The sequence below is a fragment of the Lathyrus oleraceus genome, chromosome 5, assembly GCF_024323335.1.
Source record: "Lathyrus oleraceus cultivar Zhongwan6 chromosome 5, CAAS_Psat_ZW6_1.0, whole genome shotgun sequence".
In the NCBI taxonomy this organism is placed as follows: Eukaryota; Viridiplantae; Streptophyta; class Magnoliopsida; order Fabales; family Fabaceae; genus Lathyrus; species Lathyrus oleraceus.
The window spans coordinates 401,867,256-401,886,871 of NC_066583.1; the positions used below are offsets into that span (position 1 = coordinate 401,867,256).

At 36.0% G+C, this 19,616-nt stretch overlaps 1 protein-coding gene across 1 annotated transcript in view; it reads left to right on the plus strand.

Moving 5' to 3' along the window:
* Positions 1-8,314: 8,314 nt before the first annotated feature.
* LOC127081037 (uncharacterized) overlaps positions 8,315-19,616 on the plus strand; it is a 160,335-nt gene continuing 149,033 nt past the window's right edge. The window contains exons 1-3 of the mRNA XM_051021327.1: positions 8,315-8,769; positions 8,857-8,955; positions 10,624-10,801. Coding sequence (XP_050877284.1) covers positions 8,326-8,769; positions 8,857-8,955; positions 10,624-10,801 — 721 coding nt within the window. The 5' untranslated portion in view covers positions 8,315-8,325. The remainder of the gene's footprint in view (positions 8,770-8,856; positions 8,956-10,623; positions 10,802-19,616) is intronic.

Consider the following 19,616-nt stretch of genomic DNA (forward strand, 5'->3'; position numbering starts at 1 on the left):
TGCTTGCTACCATCATATTTGAAGACAACAGGCTCAGGGATCCGAAATACCGGAGATATTACATTGACTTCATCATCATCCTCATCAACATTTCGATTCTGAAGTATCTCAATGACTCCTTCATCCAGCATTTCTTGAATGTCTTTGCGGACTCGGCGACATCCTCTTTGATTGACAGTGCAAACTCGGCATCTGTCATGGTCATGCTCGTAATGACTGTACTCACACAGCAATTTGTGCTTCTCGACCAGAGATTGTCGAATATGGCTGACATATTTGACTTTATATTTACCAGGACAACCCTGGACCATGTTGACAGAGGATTTCCCATGCTCGGGCAATGGGTTCTTCTTCACATTAGGACCTACGTCCTCGAAACACAGGATACCACATCTCACAAGGTCTTGAACCTTGGTCTTCAGTGGGTAGCAGTTTTCCACGTCATGTCCGGGAGCACCGGAATGATAAACACAATGTAACTCGAGCTTATACCACCATTGAGGGTTGGTAGGTATAGCCGGGGGGTCTCGTGGAGTAATCAATTTCCTCTCTATCATAGAGGGATACAATTCGGCATAGGTAATGGGAATAGGATCGAAGGTGACCCTCTTCCTCTCATAGCTTGTACTGGCTTGATTATTGTTTCGAGGCTGGTAGGCCTGCTGTTGAGGACGGTGTTGTTGTTGTTGATATTGCGGAGGTTGTTGTTGCTGAATATTGTTGTGATGCTGATATTGCTGATTATCTCTGACAACAGGTGCTATGTGAGCCACCTGATGCTGGTTACTGGCAGGCCGCACGGTCTTCCTCCTCACTGAGGGTCTTCTAGGTTTAGCATGGGAGGTCACAACATGTGCCTCGCCATCTTTCTTCTTTCCAAACGTCCCATGTCGTTTGGCAGAAGAGTCTTCTTCTCTGGTTAGGCGCCCTTCCCTGACTCCTTCTTCCAGACGCATCCCCATGCTCACCATCTCGGTGAAATCAGAAGGAGCGCTGACAATCATCCGCTCATAATAAAAATAACTCAAGGTCTTCAGAAAGATCTTGGTCATTTCCTTCTCCTCCAGCGGGGGCACAATCTGTGATGCTAACTATCGCCACCTCTGGGCATACTCTTTAAAAGTTTCGTTGTCCTTCTGGGACATGGATCTCAATTGATCCCTACCGGGAGCCATATCCATGTTATATTTGTATTTCTTGACGAAGGCCTCGCCAAGGTCATCGAAGTATCGGATGTTCGCGCTGTCCAAGCCCATATACCATCTTAGGGCAGCACCGGACAAACGGTCCTGGAAGTAGTGAATAAGCAGTTGATTATTGTCGGTCTAAGTCTGCATATTCCTGGCATACATGACCAGGTGGCTGAGAGGGAAAGTATTTCCCTTGTACTTTTCAAAGTCAGGCACTTTGAACTTTACAGGGATTTTGACGTTCGGGACCAAGCAGAGTTCAGCAGTAGACATGTCGAAGAGGTCTTTTCCTCGGAGAGTTTTCAATTCCTTGCGGAGCTTAAGAAACTGATCATTCATAGTATCCATCTTTTCATAGACATCTGGGCCCTCAGACGACTCAGAATGATAGATGGTGTCGTCTACTCTGGGCATAGTATGCACGACAGGACGAGGAACGGCTAGGACCGAGCTAGATGCCGGCAGAGAGGCAAAGGTGGGTGCAGGACCCTCAGGAATGAAGTTGGTAGGCATCCCCCAAGGAAAACCGGATGGCATAGCTGTTGGTGAAAAATGGGCGCTGGCCGCAGGCACGGTTGATGAGGCAATCTCAGAGATGACTGTCATCTGAGGAGGAGTTGAAGGCGTCGGAGACGACTGGCTCTTGGCAGCCATGAATGACTCCATCAGGGCAGTCAATCTGGCTACTTCCTCCTTGAGTTAACGGTTCTCTTGCTCCAAATGATCCATTAGTCTTGATGCGTTGGCTCGGGTGTAGTACCGGTGAGTCAGCTTGTCTTCAAACTAAATGAAGAACACAGAGTTAGACCATGGAACAAGAAGCCTAGAGCAAAACATGCTTATGCACATGATGCATGCAATGCATATGGTTTAATTTTTATATATCAGAGGAACTTTAGAGTCCTATTTGCAAATATTGGAAATATTCAACATTTATCACATATGGAAATATCACATCAATAATATTTGGAAATATTTTTACACCAAAGAAGTACAGTTTTGGTAACCAAATGCAATACAAGAGAGAAGAAAAATGAACATCCTCTGGAACCCTGGAAACAATCATCTAAAGTTCTGGAGACTGGAAGATAAGTTGTACGAAGCCTCTTCACCTCCCTCTCATAGGCTGCTTCCATATATGCCTTCTCTTTGGCGAGTCGATCATACTTCCTTTTCCAGAACTTGGAAGACTGAGGAAGTAGAGAAGTGAATGTGTCATCAGGCTCATCAATAACCTGGTGCTCAAGGAACTCTATCAAAGCATCCTTCTCTCTGATTTGCTAAAGCAACTCCTCTCGTTCATGGATCCAGGCACGCGAACGGTCTTCATCTCTTAACTCCTCTACTCCTTGGTCAGGGAGGGTTGAAGGCCCAGCCACAACCAAGGGTGTAGGTCTTGGATACTCATAAGGAATGAGGTACTCGAAAGCTCTCCTCCTAACCCAAGAGGTATAGGGTTCCAAAGCGATACAGTTCTTCGGACCTAGCTCCTTCCTTCCCTTCCTATGGATCTTGCGCCAAGCGCGGACCATCCTTCCCTTCAAGCCTTGGGGATCTTTACCCTCCTGAAAGAACACACCCTCTAATAGAATGTTATTAGGTTTATCCTTTAGGGGGAACCCAAGTTGACGACGTGCCAAATAAGGGTTGTAGTTAATCCCACCACATGTACCAAGAAGAGGCACATTGGAGAATTCACCACAAGAGTCGATGATCTGCACACCATCATATACATGGTTGTACCAAAAGATATCATCATGAGTGAGAGACATAAGTCTCGTGGACCACCGTAGACATCCTTTGTTCTCTTTGAAGATGACTGTCTGCGGCAAGTGCGAAATAAACCACTTGTACAACAGAGGCAAACAACACACAATGGTACCACCACCCTTTGCATTCCTCATATGCAAAGAAAAGTAAGTGTCACCCAACAAAGTCAGAACGGGATTAAGAGTAGAGAAAATCCTAATAGCGTTCACATCCACAAACTTGTCGATGTTGGGGAATAACACTAGCCCATAGATGAGAAGTACAAATATGTACTCAAAGGCGTCCTCACTCATGGCCTTCCCATACATAGTAGCTTGAGCAATGAGGAACTCAGAAGGGAGACCTTGAATTCCACCTTTGGTAGTCATATGAGCACCAACCAGAGATTCATCTATATGCAACATATCATCTATCTCTTGAGAAGTAGGAACACTCTTTAAGCCACTGAACGACAACTGGTCTAGAATAGGTATACCCACAAGGTAGGCATACTCCTCAATCCTTCATCCACTTGAGTAGTCAGAATAGATAGAAGCTTCCTAGAACGAGCCTTGAAACCCGAGGGATCTAATACATAGGATGTCAAATTCCTTAGCTCTTTCAAGTCGGGCTGTCAGAAACTGTACTTCTTCGTATTCCTTCTTTGTCTTTCCATGTCTGAAAATATGCAAATAGACCTCTTAAGTTCCTTGAAAATTTTCTCATTATTGATGATATGGATGCAAATGGGTGCATGAATGCATGAATGCAACAGTCACACTCAAGGGTCAAGCAAAGCACACCAAACAAAGGTCATGGGATGGATCATGTCATCCTTAATATCAATCATCCATTTTGGGGGATTATGGTTTATACCTTATAAACACCCAAGTTCCATTGATATTAAGGATACAGGAACGGATCAACCATGAATCAAGGGTTTGTTGTAAGTCACGAGCATGGAGTCTCGGTTAAGAACCACCCAAAGGGAGTGTACTAGGGCTTAAACCTGCCAAACATGCTCTACAAGAGGTTCCCATAGTCATCATCCCATCTTTCGGATATTATCGGAGAAACGACTACTCGTATTCCAAGAATATTCTCAAGAGAGACTCTTACGAGTGTAGTATCGCATAAGAATCGTATCAAATCTTACATTTGAATGACTTTCGCACTACATCCTAAGAATAGGCCAAGATGGACTTGGTAAACTAAGGTCCTTGGCTTCTAAGGTCTATATTGGAAAGAGTAATGTCTAACCACAACTACTTGTGTGACATTATTGATCCTAACATGACCTCCACCAAGTGAATGGGCTTGCAAGTCAACTTGCTAAGGAATAACTCCACACAAGTCAACAAGACTATGCCATTCTCCTATCCTAAGTGCACTCGAGCTCGGGTATAGAACTCATCTCACAAAGATCACCAAGCATACAAGGAATTAATATTCAAGCAATTCAATCATTACAATACAATACAGTAATCCCAAATTGCACAAAAATATGTCACAAAAATAATATACAATACAATACAACAAAATATGAAAAGTAGGCAAAACCCACTAGGCAAATAATCCCCAACATAGTCGCCACTTTTCTGTAGCGGGGTATTCGTTACCATTAGAGATATTGGCTAAATACCCGGTAAACCATACAAGTCGAGTCGCCACCGCACTTCTATTTTTGTAGGCAACAACACAAGTTAGACTTATGTTAAGCAATCGTAATTGGACTTATGTAGAAGTCACAACTATCTGAGGCCGGTCAATAATAATGTAGGCAACAACACAAGTTAGAGGTCTTGATTAGTGAATCAAACTCCAACAATTTGCCATGCCAAAAAAGAAGATGAGAAATGATCTTGTATTGATTTAGGTTCTTTGCATGATTTAGGAAGCAACCTATCCTTAATGCAAAGCCATTCACTTAATCCATGATCAAGATGAATTAAATTTGAATCAAGGAAGATTAAACCTCCATGTATCAATGCTAATCACCAATCTTTAACTCACTGATCAAAAAGAAAGAAGAAGAAGAAGAATATGGAAAATTAAAGTGCATTGATGAGAATGGAATAAGATAATCAACAAGCATTGACCAAAGATAAAGAAGATCAAGGTCAAACAATAGAAAACAGAAGCAAAATGAAGATTGGAAGTCAAGAAACAAATAAAATATTTTTGGCATTTTTTAATATTAAAATAAAACTTGAATTAAAATAATAAAGAAATGTCAAACTTCAAACTCACTTCAAATCAACTTTGAAAGTGAATTATCCCAAGTTCAACAAGGTCAAACAAAGTTTGACAAAAAATTTCAGCATTTTTAGAAGTCAGAAACTATTTTAAATTAATTAAAAATGCATAAAAATAACCTAATTGAACTAAAATCTCAACTAAATCTCAAATCAATTAATCAATTGATGATAATATTTTTCATAGATCTATCATCATTCAAAGAGGTTGGAAAAATATTTTTGTATTTTTTGAATATCAAAAACTATTTTAAATGAATTAAAAATAACCAGAAAAGAGAAAATTACTAAAAAATATAAAATGCTAAAATAAAAAATATTAAAAATCATTTTTAGAAAATAGAAATTAAAAGGAGAAGAATGAAATTGGTCCCATAATTTTTGGACCAAAAATGAGAGAGATATGAATTTTTAAAAAGAAATGGAATTAAAAGAAATAAAAGAAATAAAATCATAAATTAGAAAATAGGAAAATGTGTGGACTGTTTGATCTGAGCTCATTAATTGAGCTGGCAGATCATAAGGTCATGAAGCGCGCGCCTACCATGTGCCTTGGTCAACTGAAGCACATCTTGCCAATAAAAAAGTCATAACAATGGACACACAGGATTGCATCTGGAAAAATGAATGAACGATCCAGATCAAATCTGGAGACCAGACGGTGGCCAGCGCCACCGTCTTCTCCGGCCAAGTAAAAAATTGCAGAGATTAAAATGGTAACAAAAGGCACGATCCAAGCATCAATCGAGATGGGGTGATGTACATCACCCCTGTACCACTCAAATCCATTCTAGATCTCTATATTGAGAGAAATCAGAAGTGGAAGATCTGTGGTGTTCATGTGAACTTCATGATTTTTGAAAATTGAAAACACAACAATGTTGCCTCTATGTAGAGGACTTCAGATCACACAATAACAATGAGAAATAAGCACTATACAAGTTGATTCGAAGAAAATAACAGTTGAGGTAAACCTCTAATTTGCAAGGCTTTGAGTCACAATTCTTGGATGCTACTGCTTACAGTCCACACTATAGATCAAGGAGAAGAAGGTTTAGGAACTTTAAGATCTGAAAATTGATCGATGAAACCAAAGTTCAGATTTGAAAAATTGAGAGCAAAATGAGCTAGTTCCTGTAGTGAGGGATGTGGTTTCAGTTTAGCAGCAATTGGGGCGCCTTTAGGTTGAAGAATTATGAAGCTATGGCATAGTATTTATAGGCAATGCAATGCTGAATGCATGATTTCAAATTTGCATGAATGGAAAGGGCCTCCATGCATGGGCCTGTACAGGCGCATGGAGGGCCCAATTCCAACTGGAATTGAAAGCTGATGCATGATGAAAGCAAAATGGACGTGCAGATTGGATAATAGTAGCTCATGCAATGCAAATTAAATGATTTTCCATAAATGCACTATTATGTTCAAGCTTTCGAAAATGCTATGCCAAAAATTGGAACACCACCTCATGAGTAATGGTTGGAAAGCTTATTGCATAAGGATCATTTGTTATGTTGTTCAAAACTCCATTTGGGCCTTGGAAATTGATGAAAATTGGACATGAAGTGTAGGGTGCAAAACATGCATATGTGAGATTTTCAAAATTGGCCAAAGTTCAAGCCCTTCTGTCTCAATGATGCAAGTTCCAAATGACAAATTCTTCAACATGAAAGGTGTAGATATTTTCAAGACAGTCAATTTGGACCTATATTTTGCATTATTTTGATTTTTGATGAAGAAGTTATGAGCACTTGAAGTTGGACTTTTTCACATTTCAATGCATTTGGTCAAAAGTGACCTATAATGTTTTGCATTATCACATGTATTTCTATTGAGAATTTGAAATTTTGTTCAACATAACATTCGAAGTAGACATCTTAAACATTCCAATTCAGTTGATCCCACCTCAAAAGCATGAAAAATGTAGGAGTTATGTTCTTGGGAAGTTGACCCAAAATTAGGGTTTCAGTCAAAATGACCTATAATGTCTTGGAATAGATGATGAACTTATAAGCTTCAAATAAATATTTTATGAACATGAAAGTTGTTCATATGGTTCTTAAGAACATTGTTTCTCTTGGGGTCATCTCCATTTGACAAACACATCAAAAGTTAGGTCTCTGTGTATTTCAAAATAGTCAGATGAATTGACTGATCAACTTCTCAATTTCAAAACTCATATCTTGATGAATTGATGATTGAGGACACTAAAATAAGTTCAAATATGTATGAAATTATGAGTGAAAGAACTTACCTTGATTGTATTTGATCATGGGTTGAGGTTGCTTCATGAGCAAGGCACAATTGATGAACAGATGGATTAGGGTTTCCTTGAGAAACAAGCCTCAAACCCCTTGATTTGGTTTGGTAAAAATGAGGAATTGAGACACTTGGGAGGCATATTTGATGGATGAGAGATTTGGAAACCATTGCCATGCTTGCTTTCATCTTCAATTGGCCTTATCAATGCACCTAGGATCTCCTAGAGGCTTTAGACCTTGTGACTGCTCAAGCTACAAACAAGAGATGTTAGTGACATACTTTTGTGCTTTTGGTTAGTAAAAAATGAGAAAAGCAATAATATACAATTCAAGAATGCTTGGTGATCTCAAACCAACTCACAAGAGATCCCACCCCAAGGGTAAGGAGCCAAGATGCTTATGATCCTTGAGGCAATGTAAATGCAATATTATGATGCCATGAGGGATCTTAGGGTCAAAATTGGGGTCTTATAGTAAGGTACCACGCGCTTAAGTGATTTTGGCATATTATAAGATATGGGCCACATACACTTGAGTGGGCTTTTTAGCTTGCAGCCCACACAAGTGGTTCTATAAAAAGAACCCTTGTGTACACTATGCCAAAAAGGTTTTTTAACAACGCATCTTAGACAGCGCTTTTAAAAGAAAGCGCTGTCTAAGGTTAAAATAAAAATAAAACACGGAAAATGTTCTAAAAAAATAATGAAAGCGCTGTCTAAGGGGGGGTCTTAGACAGCGCTTTTAGAAAGCGCTGTCTAAGACCCCCCCTTAGACAGCGCTTTTAGAAAGCGCTTTTAAAATATAGACCTTAGTCAGCGCTTTTGAGAAAGCGCTGTTTAAAGTCTTTCAATTAAAAAAAAACCCATTCCAATGGCTTTCACTTCTTCTCTCACTTCCCATTTTCTCTCTCTCCCAAACAAAAACCCATCCCTAACCCCTTTTCAATCTCAACCCTTCTTTTTCCCTACACTCCACCCAAAACCACTCTTATCATCACCTACTTCAATCTCAACCGTTGCTTCAGCGTCATCATCGAAAAACCCTTCCAGTAACAATAACCCTAAACAATCTAGACAAGATGAAGTTGTTGAGGTTGAAGTAGAAGAGGAACTTCCGTGGATTCAAGAAAAAGCTCTCGACCTCGTTGAGTTCACCGGTTCTGTTACCCAAGCGATTCCCGGTCCGAGAGTGGGTCCCACTTCGTTGCCGTGGATTTTCGCCGTTCCTCTTGGTTATGCTGGTCTCACTTTCGTTATCGCGTTTGTTAAAACCGTTAGGAAATTCAGTTCTCCCAAAGCACAACGCAGGAAATTGGTTGGTTTTTTTGTTTCTTTGGATTTTTTTTTGTTCATTGCGCTTATAGGAAATTATAATGTTTGTTTGTTTGTTTGTTTGTTTCAGGTTGGTAAAAATGCGTTGTTGTGTAAGTCTGTTGATGATTTGTTACAAAGAGGACGAGATGAAGTTAAGGTTGATGATCTCAAAGGAATCGAAAATAAGGTGAGTTATAGAAAATATTTACTTTAAATTGTAGTTGGGTATGATTCTAAATTGTGATTGTAGTTATGCTGCAAACCATGATATTGTCGCAGAATGCGAGCAAATGCAACCGCGATTTCAGTTGTAGAGACATCTAAAACCTTTATATTTTCACTGTAGACCTGAGTTTGTAATTAATTTTTGTCGCAATCTTTGTTATTGTGAAAAATTGTATACAAATGTGACTGCAACTGCTGACACTTTATAGTCATAGAGATATAGAAAAACTCTTGATATTGCAGGTCTGTGTTGCAGTTGCAGACCTTTTTCTAAAACCTTGAATATGACATGTGGTCACTATTTGACATTTGCTGTTGAATAATATATGGCCTCACATTTTGTCTAGGGGTTATGGAATCACTTTTTGAATCTGCGTCAATAATGGGTAGAGAAGCTTTGTTCTTCCCCATGTTTGTTGATTTCTGATACAAACCAATATTCTCAACTATTTGAAATTAAAGAAACCCGCATAATAGATGTAAATACAAGATTTATTGATGATAATAATTTGATTACATAGGGAAACTCTTTATTCACAACTAACATATGTTTCTCCTACTATTTGATAACTTCCCCACCATCATTAACTAACTCTCCCATCTCAACTAGCTCCCCTTCTTCCATCACAAGATTCTTTCTCAACTGTCCTTTGTTTCTCCTTACACTTCCCATTCCTTGGGCCCATGAGACAACTGCTAGGCCAGTTGATCTTCAGCCCTCCTTTTCTTTTGGGTTGTAATGTAACAAGTGCTACCTTGATAGGAAGTATGTGGAGAAGTTTGTAGCAATAGTATAACTGACAGCAGAGTAGATTCTTCTTATCTGTTGAGAATCAGTGTCATACAATGCTAGGGTAACAGATTAAAAATCCACAGCAAGGTAAAATATTTCACTATCACGATAGTCGTAACACTATCTGCAAATACATATAGTGAATCTCATATTCAGAACACTGAATTGAATCATTTGTTACTTCTCCTTTTCTGGTATTCCGCACAAGGTTAAATCATGAACTGATTTCTAGTTTTAATTTTTAAATAATGATAACTTATTTTTCTTTTTTTATGTTCTTCTGCACGAGTGCCTATCAGATAGGGGTAACTTGACATACTTGATTGCTTATCATTTGCATTAGAAACACTGTTTTCTTTTACATACTAATCTATAAGGCTGAGTATTTGGCTATTTGCTCCTATTTATATCGGTTTCGTTATTATTGATAATGTATCTTGGTTTTACAAAATAAGAACAATGATTCCACTAAAAGACCATAAGTTCTAAACTGGTATTGTATAAAATTACCATCATCAAGTCATTGTAATATTCTTTGTAGTATATAAATTAACGGTCTGTCTGAAATATTAGATTTTGCCTGTCTAACCTTAGGTGAAACTTTTGTTGTTGATGTGTATATGCTTCGGTTCCTAATCATGATATGTTTTTTCTGTGCAAATGTTTCTTTAATAAAGGATCATGCCATCTGTCTAGATCATGAAAGTAGTTCTTAGCTTTCATTTTGCTGGCTGGAAAAATCTCATGGAAATTCATTTTTCTGTTTGCTGGCTTACCATACTTTTGACTTCCTCTGCATGTGTCATTGATTTTAAGTAACAAAAAATTCATATCCAGACAGGTTTTGTCTTGGAAGAAATTTTGCGCAAATACATCCGATATGCTCTGAACGAGAAACCATTCAACCCTGATGTTGTAGCTGATTTAATTCAATTAAGGAGAGCTTCTGCATTAAAGGACTCACAAGTTGCTGAGATTCTAAATGAAATTTCACGAAGAATTGTTAGAGACAAAGGTAATGTCTTCTTAATATTGGACAGTTTTCATCTGAGTAATCCTTGTACGTGGTAGTTTATTTTGTCCTAGGTTGTGTAGAAAAGTATTCCGATCAACTGCAGTGATGAGTGAACAGGATTATTTTTCTCTGGTTTGCTCCTTGTATTGACAAAGGTTTAGTATCTGGGTCCATGTTGTCAAGCTCAAATGCTCATGTCTTTTTGATAGAATTTGTGAGATATAGCTTCAAACCTACGACTCTACAAATTACCCCCCCTTAGACCAGAGGTAATTACATATAATTGTCTTAAATTGAACTATTTGCTTAAATTATGTATTTGACATATATACACATTAACGATTTCTTGTTATTATTGGTTTTAGGGCATTTCCCATTGTCAGCTGTATTTGTCGTCACCATACTATCAGATGGTTGGCAAGGGAAAAGTGCATAACGTTAGCGGAGTATTACTCCACACTAGAGAGCTCCCTGCTGGATGTTTGAAGGTATCAGTTGATATTGCAGTTGAGCCGAATGCAGCATTACCATATCCTAGCGATGATTCGGATGCAACAACGGTGCACGAAGCAGTAGGTTCGTTTGTTGCATGGCCGACAAACCTCATATGCGTAGGATATGAGGTATGCTTAAAACTTATGTTAACTTTAATGTGTATATTCAAAGTTTAAAATTTATGCTTAAAATTTTACTTACATATTTTCCTTGGTTATGTTAAATAGACTCCCACAAAATCCAAATCAAAAGATAATGCGATTCCACGGCATACCGAGTCCACGGTTTCATGCAAGTTTTTAGTCATGAAGAAATCGGCGTCACCGTTGTCAATACATATATTAGGTAAATCCGGTCTACTTTGTTTTATTAATTAAACAACTTATGTTAATGATGTTTACTTTATGTTAATCCGGTTTACTTTATGTTTCAAAAGAGGTGTTAATCCGGTTTACTTTATGCGAGATACTCTTGCTTTGGGCCGATTAAAGATTCCCACCGATGTATGTATTTCTAACTTATGAGTTATTTTTATATTTACACATATCTCATATAATTAAATAGTTGGAATTAATTCAAAATATGTTATATTATTATGTAGTACTTTGATTAATTCAAGTGTGCATTTTATACAAAGGATCAAGTGGACGAAATCAAAGAGGAGTGGTGTCAATTCATGATAGAGCTCAATGTTTGTTCATAAATTTGTGTAATTAATGTGTACATTTGTAGTATATGTTATGACTTGTAAATGTGTACATAAATTTGTATATATTTTGATACATTTAAGGCAAAATTGGTTTGAATTGGTATATATATATATTTGTTAGCCAAAAATTGGTAGAAAAAAGGCCAAAATGGCATATATAAAATGTGATAATTGTCTGTCAAAATCTGGTTGAAAACAGGTAGAAATTCTGGTTTATAAACCTGGAAAAAATGTGGTTTAAAACAAAAGCTTCAAAATTTTTCGTATACCTTAGACAGCGCTTTTGTAAAAAACGCTGTCTAAGGGGGGGATTAGAAAGCGCTTTAGGCAAAAGCGCTGTCTAAGGGGGGGGCTTAGACAGCGCTTTTTGAAAAGCGCTGTCTAAGGTATACCTAAAAAAATTAAAATAGGAGGGTCTTAGAAAGCGCTTTTGGCCAAAGCGCTGTCTAAGGGGGTGGGGCTTAGACAGCGCTTTTCAAAAGCGCTGTCTAAGGTATACCTAAAAAATTTAAAATAAGAGGGTCTTATAAAGCGCTTTTGGCCAAAGCGCTGTCTAAGGGGGGGGGGGCTTAGACAGCGCTTTTAAGATTTAAAAAAGCGCTGTCTAAACCTTTAGCAGCGGAGGTTTAGACAGCGCTTTAAAGCGCTGTCTAAGGCTAAAAAAAGCGCTGTCTAAGGTCTTGTCTGTTGTAGTGGTAGAAGCATTTGTGCAGTTGCAATTTCGTTTCTCTCTCTCTCACTCAAAGCCTTCATTCGTAGCAGCTAGCACTGAGATTAAAGAAATTCGTTCGTGTGGAGTGAGTAGAGGCGTTGTCATCGTTCAACGTTCGTGATCGCTCCGTAGATCTGCATCAAATGTTACAATTGCCACAAGAGGCAACGATTATATCACTGATCATGCCCATTCACAAGGATCACTAAAGGAGAAATTTTAAACTCCACTGCGTTTTGGATCGCTCTTCTCCTTCACGTTCCTGCCGAAACAAGAAATTTCATACCCAAAATCTCTATTTCCGAAACGAAAATATTCCATTAACATGTACCACATGCATACATAACACATTCCTTTCCATCAACCCTTTGACGATGAAATATCCTTTCACATTGACCCTTGGATGACGATATTCCAAGAAGTTATTTCTGTCAACCCTTTGACGATGCCATCAACCCTTTAATGATGTCACTCCATAGTGAAATCCTTGTTCGTCAACCCTTTGACGAAGAGATTACCTAAATTGATCTTTTTGCATCAACCCTTTGATGATGTCACTCCTCTGGTAACCCTTGCCCGTAAACCCTTTGACAATGTCACTCCATAGTGAAGTTTCTGTTCGTCAACCCTTTGACGATGACAATTTATTTTCCATCAACCCTTTGATAACGACATTCACTACCTCCCATGAATCCTTTGATGACGAAATAATAAATAATTATTTTCCATCAACTCTTTAATGATGATAGTCCTTTATAAAGCCTTTCCATCAACTCTTTGATGATGATAATCTTTTTCCGTCAACCCTTTGACAATGTCACTCCATAATGAAGTTCTTTCCGTCAACAATATCTTCGGAAACAAAAATAAAACCCTACAAAAATACGATTACCCTGTTGCATTCCAACATGCATCATATGTATCACTTCATGCATAACTTTCCCGCCGAAATGGGAAATGTCAAAACACAATCATATTAATCATTAGCATACCTATGCATAGAATTCTCGCCGAGACATGTAGCTTTATGAGAGATGAACACAATTATTCGCATTTCTACATGCATCTAAAAAAATCCTCAACAATTGCATACTTGCATACATCTCATGCATCATTCCATGCGTGGTACTTCCACACATGTCATACAAAACATCAAACATAACATAATTTAGGATCCAAGGCCAATCATATGTATCCTGGACATTTCTCATTTAAGTCGATGAAGTTGTTGCCCTACATGTGCTCATGGAATCATTTCCTGGCTAGTCATTCTTCAACTTTATGGTTGATAATGATATTCCCTAGTGTCTTTGCTTTATTTCTCCCCAAATAGAGGTTACCCTAAAAAGTCTCTTATGAGCTTTTCCCCTGCAGAGCTTTGCCAGTAAATCTCCTCCAAAGGGAGTTTTTTCTGAACTATTTCCCCCAACAGATGAACGTTTGAGATACTACTTAATTGATTCGGAAAATCTCATATGTTGTTTGAGATACTACTCCGTTGATTCGATTGCTTGAGATAATGTTCTATGTATCCTCAAAGAGTCTTAGATATGATTGAGGTATCGTTTCCATTGTTGGAATATCTTGATCGTATCATGTAAGGTATTGCTTCGTTGATTTGGAGAATCCATATGTTATTTGAGATACTACTTCGTTGATTCCGAGAATCTCATATGTTGTTTAAGATATTGCTTCGTTGATTTGGAGAATCTCATTTATTGTTTGAGATACTTCTCTAGTATCCTCGGAGAATCTTATATACGATTGAGGTATCATTCTATTATTGGAATATCTCGCTTATACCATATAACATAATGCTTCATGGATTCAGAGAATCTCATTGACTTTTGCTTGAGATACTGCTCTACTATCCTCAAAAAATCTTTGATACGATTGAGGTATCACTCCATTATTGGAATACTTTAATTATATCATATAAGATACTAGTTCGTTGATCCTCAGGGAGTCTCACAAGCTTTTATTTTGTTTAGTATCCTTGGAGAATCTTAAGATATTATTGAGGTATCATTCTATTATTGGAATATCTCAATTATATCATATAAGATACTGCTTCATGGATTTAGAGAGTCTCATTGACTCTTGTTTGAGATACTGCTCTAGTATCCTCGAAGAATCTTAGCTACGATTGGGATTTCATTCCATCTTTGGAAAGTCTCGATTATATCATAAAAGATACTGCTCTGTCGATTATCAAAGATATTTTCATTTTCCTTCTAAAGACTATCTCACTACATATCTCATTACATTTTTCATTGTATTTTCTTTCTGTATTTCACCTCTGCATCTCAAAGGACAAAATTTGGGGTCTTTTCGTATTTAATCATCTTCCACCATGAATGTACGAAAACCATTATCATTCATACGTTCTGATTTAAGGTGATTAAATAAGGGCAACTGTCATACTCCAATTTTGTCCGGACATTTTAAATTCATCTGATACAACTCCATTTGTCAAGTTTTTCATTTTTAGCCATATGCATTTTTATCATAAAAAAAGTCACCATAATTATTCATATATGCATATATAGTAAAAAAAGTCAACATAAAGTCAATATTTTACATGTTGAAGAAATTGACTAAAATTGCATTTTTTTATTATGCATTTTGAAAAATAAAATCATGATCATTTGATTTATCATCAAATTATCCATTTGAATTTTATTAATCATTTTCATGCATCATAAAAAAATTAATGTTTCTAGAAAATCCAAAATATCTCTCATTTATTACATCATTATTCCATACATATATTACATCATTATTTCATGCCTATATTTAATTAAATAAGTTTCTAGAGGACACTCACACTCTTTGCATAATTCCTAAACTACCCTTTTTAGAGCCTATAAATAAAATTATTCTCATTCACAAATCTCACCATCAATCATTCACAAAAACTAAGTTAAAACTCTCTTCATTTTTCTCTTCATTTTTTTTCAAGTCTTTTCTTTCTTTTTATTGACTAGATAGGCTTTTATATTTTTTCTTTATTTTGCATTTTTACTCTTCCTTTATTTATTTAGTACCTTAATGATCACCATTTTGAAAGAAAACTCAATTGATTTTAAATAAAGACTTGAAAAGTGTTCTTGAACCTCCATAAGCAAAAGTGATTTGTTGTTGTTTAAATGGATCTTATGATTGTTCTTTATTTGATTATATTGCATTTTACTCTTACTTTATTATTTAGTACCTTAATCATCACCATTTTGTATGGAAACTAAATTGATTTCAAAATCATGAGTTGAAAAGTGTTTTTGTTGTTGTTTAAATGCATCTTATGCTTGTTCTTTATTTAATTCTATTATATTTTTACTTTTGCTTTATTTATTTAGTAACTTAAAAATCACCATTTTGTATGGAAACTCAATTGATTTAAAAATCAAGAGTTTAAAGTGTTCTTTAACTTCCATTAAAGGGTTAAATACAAATTAATGTTTGTTTTACATAAATAATGTATCAAATAACTTCTGAACATCACCCCAAACATGAATCCACAATTTATTTGTCATGAAGGTGGATAAAAAGATCAAATCAAGCAAATATATGCGGATGTATTTTGTTGATTTTCAAATTTTATTGTTGTTGATTTTCTAATTTTGAATAAACCTTTATGTTTGTGAGATCGAGTAGATAAATTTTTATTATTTATTTGCTCAATTACATGAAAAATTAAAAAAGTTATGGTGTTTTTACGTTTTTATTGAAACCATTTTTCTTTCATTTTTATTGCTAATAGTAATCAAATATGAGGTTAGGGAAGATGAAATCTCCCCACACCCTTTGATTTCTCAGCACACCCTTGTGGGTTCCCTATCCTTTGGGCCTAGAGCATTTTTCTAGCTACGTCCCCAATTTTCAATTTGTTTTTGTCTTTTGTATATTTTATTTATTTATTATTTTTTTATTATTGTTTTATTTATTTATTTTTGTTCTTTCTTTTATTTTTCTTTAGTTTTTTAAAATTCTTTTGCCTCTTGTGTTGATAGTGTGCCCTTCCCTTTTATTATTTTTGTTACCTTTTTTATTGCTTTATTTTTTAATTTATTTTATTGTATTTTTAGTTGAGGCATAATTGTTAATTCAAAAATAAAAAATGAATATTAAAATTAACCTTTTAAAAATACTAAAATGAAAGGTGCTTGATCAATATCAAGTACATTTTTCAAAATTATTTTCAAATCCCTTCCCGTTTCAAGTGCAAATTAAAACCTCAATCTATATCGAGTATCTTTCTATCCAATTTAAACTAAGATACTTAATTATACTTAAAACACCATTTCATTTAAATATTAAAAGAAGGATGGTCTCGAGCCTTCGATTCCTCTTCTTAATTGTTTGGGTTGAGTTCCCTTACTCGAAAATTCAAACAATTATCATCTCTTAAACATTCCTAATCCAATCAAATCTAAATCATTTTTACAATACCTTAGACAAAAAAGGAATTGGTTTAGAGCCTTCTATTCTCTTCCCCGAATACTTGAATACGAGTTCCCTTACTCGACCATTCGAGTATTCGTCGTCCATTCAAAATACCCTAACACCATATAAATCCTTTCGCAATTAAGGATGAAAAGGGAAATGGTTTCAAGCCTTCAACTCTTGTCCTTGATTATTTGGATAAGAGGTGCCTTACTCGACTATCTGAGTAATCATCATTCAAACAAAACATTCAACATATTAACTCAACTTCTCACCCCTGTGCAATCGAAAATCCTTTAGAGAAAAAAAACTGTTCAATCCCTTCTAACGCGCATAACAAACTAGTGCTTAAGCCTCTGTCGAGAGTAGACAAGCCAATGTTTAGCCTTTAGAATGCGATCTAAACAAATGTTCATTAAAAGACACCAACAAAACATAGTTCCCCGAACTACGAATTCTTTGATTTCCTTATTGCACTATAAGGATACATATGCACGAGATTGCTAGACCTTGGCGATCACACTAATAAAAAAACCTACATTTTCCCCCTTTAGAGATTACCTTTCTATTCTTTTTTTGATCTTTTATTCACTCGAAGAAAATAAATAATATTTAGCTAACATTTAAATCACAAATTAGACTAAAAGGTTCTGGTTGAGTACAACAGATGTGAGAGGTGTTAATACCTTCTCCTTGTGTATCTGTTCGAACATATTTTTTGAGATGTGAATATGTTCTAACACATTTTTTTTGCGACCATCATGAGGGATTGTATTTTTGAGATGCGACAATATGGATGATCGAATGGAAGATATTTTCAGACCCCAAAATTTCCCCTCCCTTTTCACCTTTCATCTAACTTTTGATTTGATATTTATCTGCACTCATTTTATGTCAAATGCATTCATATCATCCATTATATCAACATCATCATAGATTTAAGGTTTGGGATTGTTTATACCTAACAAGAGCCTAGGTTTTTCCTAAGGATCAAGCCCTATGGATTGTGGTGTTAAAGTCAATTTAGAGAGCCTGTTCTTGGATCAATACATGAAACTCTAATTGTTGATTCATGGTAATTATGCACCTCTTGATTTGTATTTGTTTTCAAATCCTTATTTCTTGGTTTGTTTGATTTGCATCTTGATTTTGGATTATGATTGAAACCCTAATCATGCGTGCTTAAATTTTTTGGACAATATGGTTTGTCTATTGATCTTGTGTGTGAAACCCTAATTCATGGAATTTGTTCATTTTGATTTGCATTATGACATTTCCATTATAATCATTCATTAAGTTTTCCATTGGTATTTGGAATCAATCATCTATTGATCATGGCATCTCATGATTATTTGTTTGGCTCATTTGGTTCATAGCCTTGTTATTCAAGTTTTTTTTTCATGTTTCATTCAAGTTTCATTGATTCAAGTTTCATGTTTCATTCATGGTCCATTGATTTAAATATCATAGTGCATTCATGGTCCATTCATTGTCTATTGATTCATGTTTCATAGTGCGTTCAAGATCATGGATTAAAGGTGATTTTTAACGTACTTTTAGAGGGAAAGTTGCAATTTGAAATAAAGCTTGTTTCATTGATCATAAGGAACTATTTTCATGTTCATTTCATTCATACAATATCATATTACAATATCCATATAAAGATTACAAAAAATGAATTTTCACTTACAGTTGACTTTTTGGTCAACCAGTTGACCAAAGTCAACTCATCTAATCCCTAGTCCTAATTGTTGATTTCTCACATGGATTCTTCATTCTCCATCTTTATGGACAAGATTACTTCTTTATATACAATTAATCATGTTTCTTCAAGATTATTCATGATGGTTTTCATTACATGTATCTTGAGATCATGGCCAAATTCCAAACATAAGTTAACCTGCATTGAAGGTGTACCAATGCATCATTTAGCATAGTAATCCAACAAAACATACACCAAACACACATACATGTTCATCATTAACTTATGATTCAAGGCATATGAAATTCAATTCAAATAAACATACATGTTCTAACAAACATACATTCATAACATTGCAATTCACTAACAAGCATACATTCATACCAATGAGTAACAGTGTAATAACTTTGTAACCGATTTGTTGTAATTCAAATTAACAGGTTTAAGCTCTGTTAATATGAAAATCTATAAATCCTTCACCCTTTCACTCTCTGATGCATTCATCTTACACTCTCTGATTCATTTATTCACACAATCTCATAAGCCTTCACTCTCCAATCTCTGAATCACAATCTCAGACAAATTCACACTATCACAAATCTTCACTCTTCACTCTCATCACACTCTACATAACTCTCATTCATACATGAGCCGAACCACAATAGAAGCAAAATAAGAGTGAAGAATAAGTAGAAGGATAAAGGGTAGAAGAAGAAGAAGAAGAAGAGAGAGAGAGAGAGAGAGAGAGAGAGAG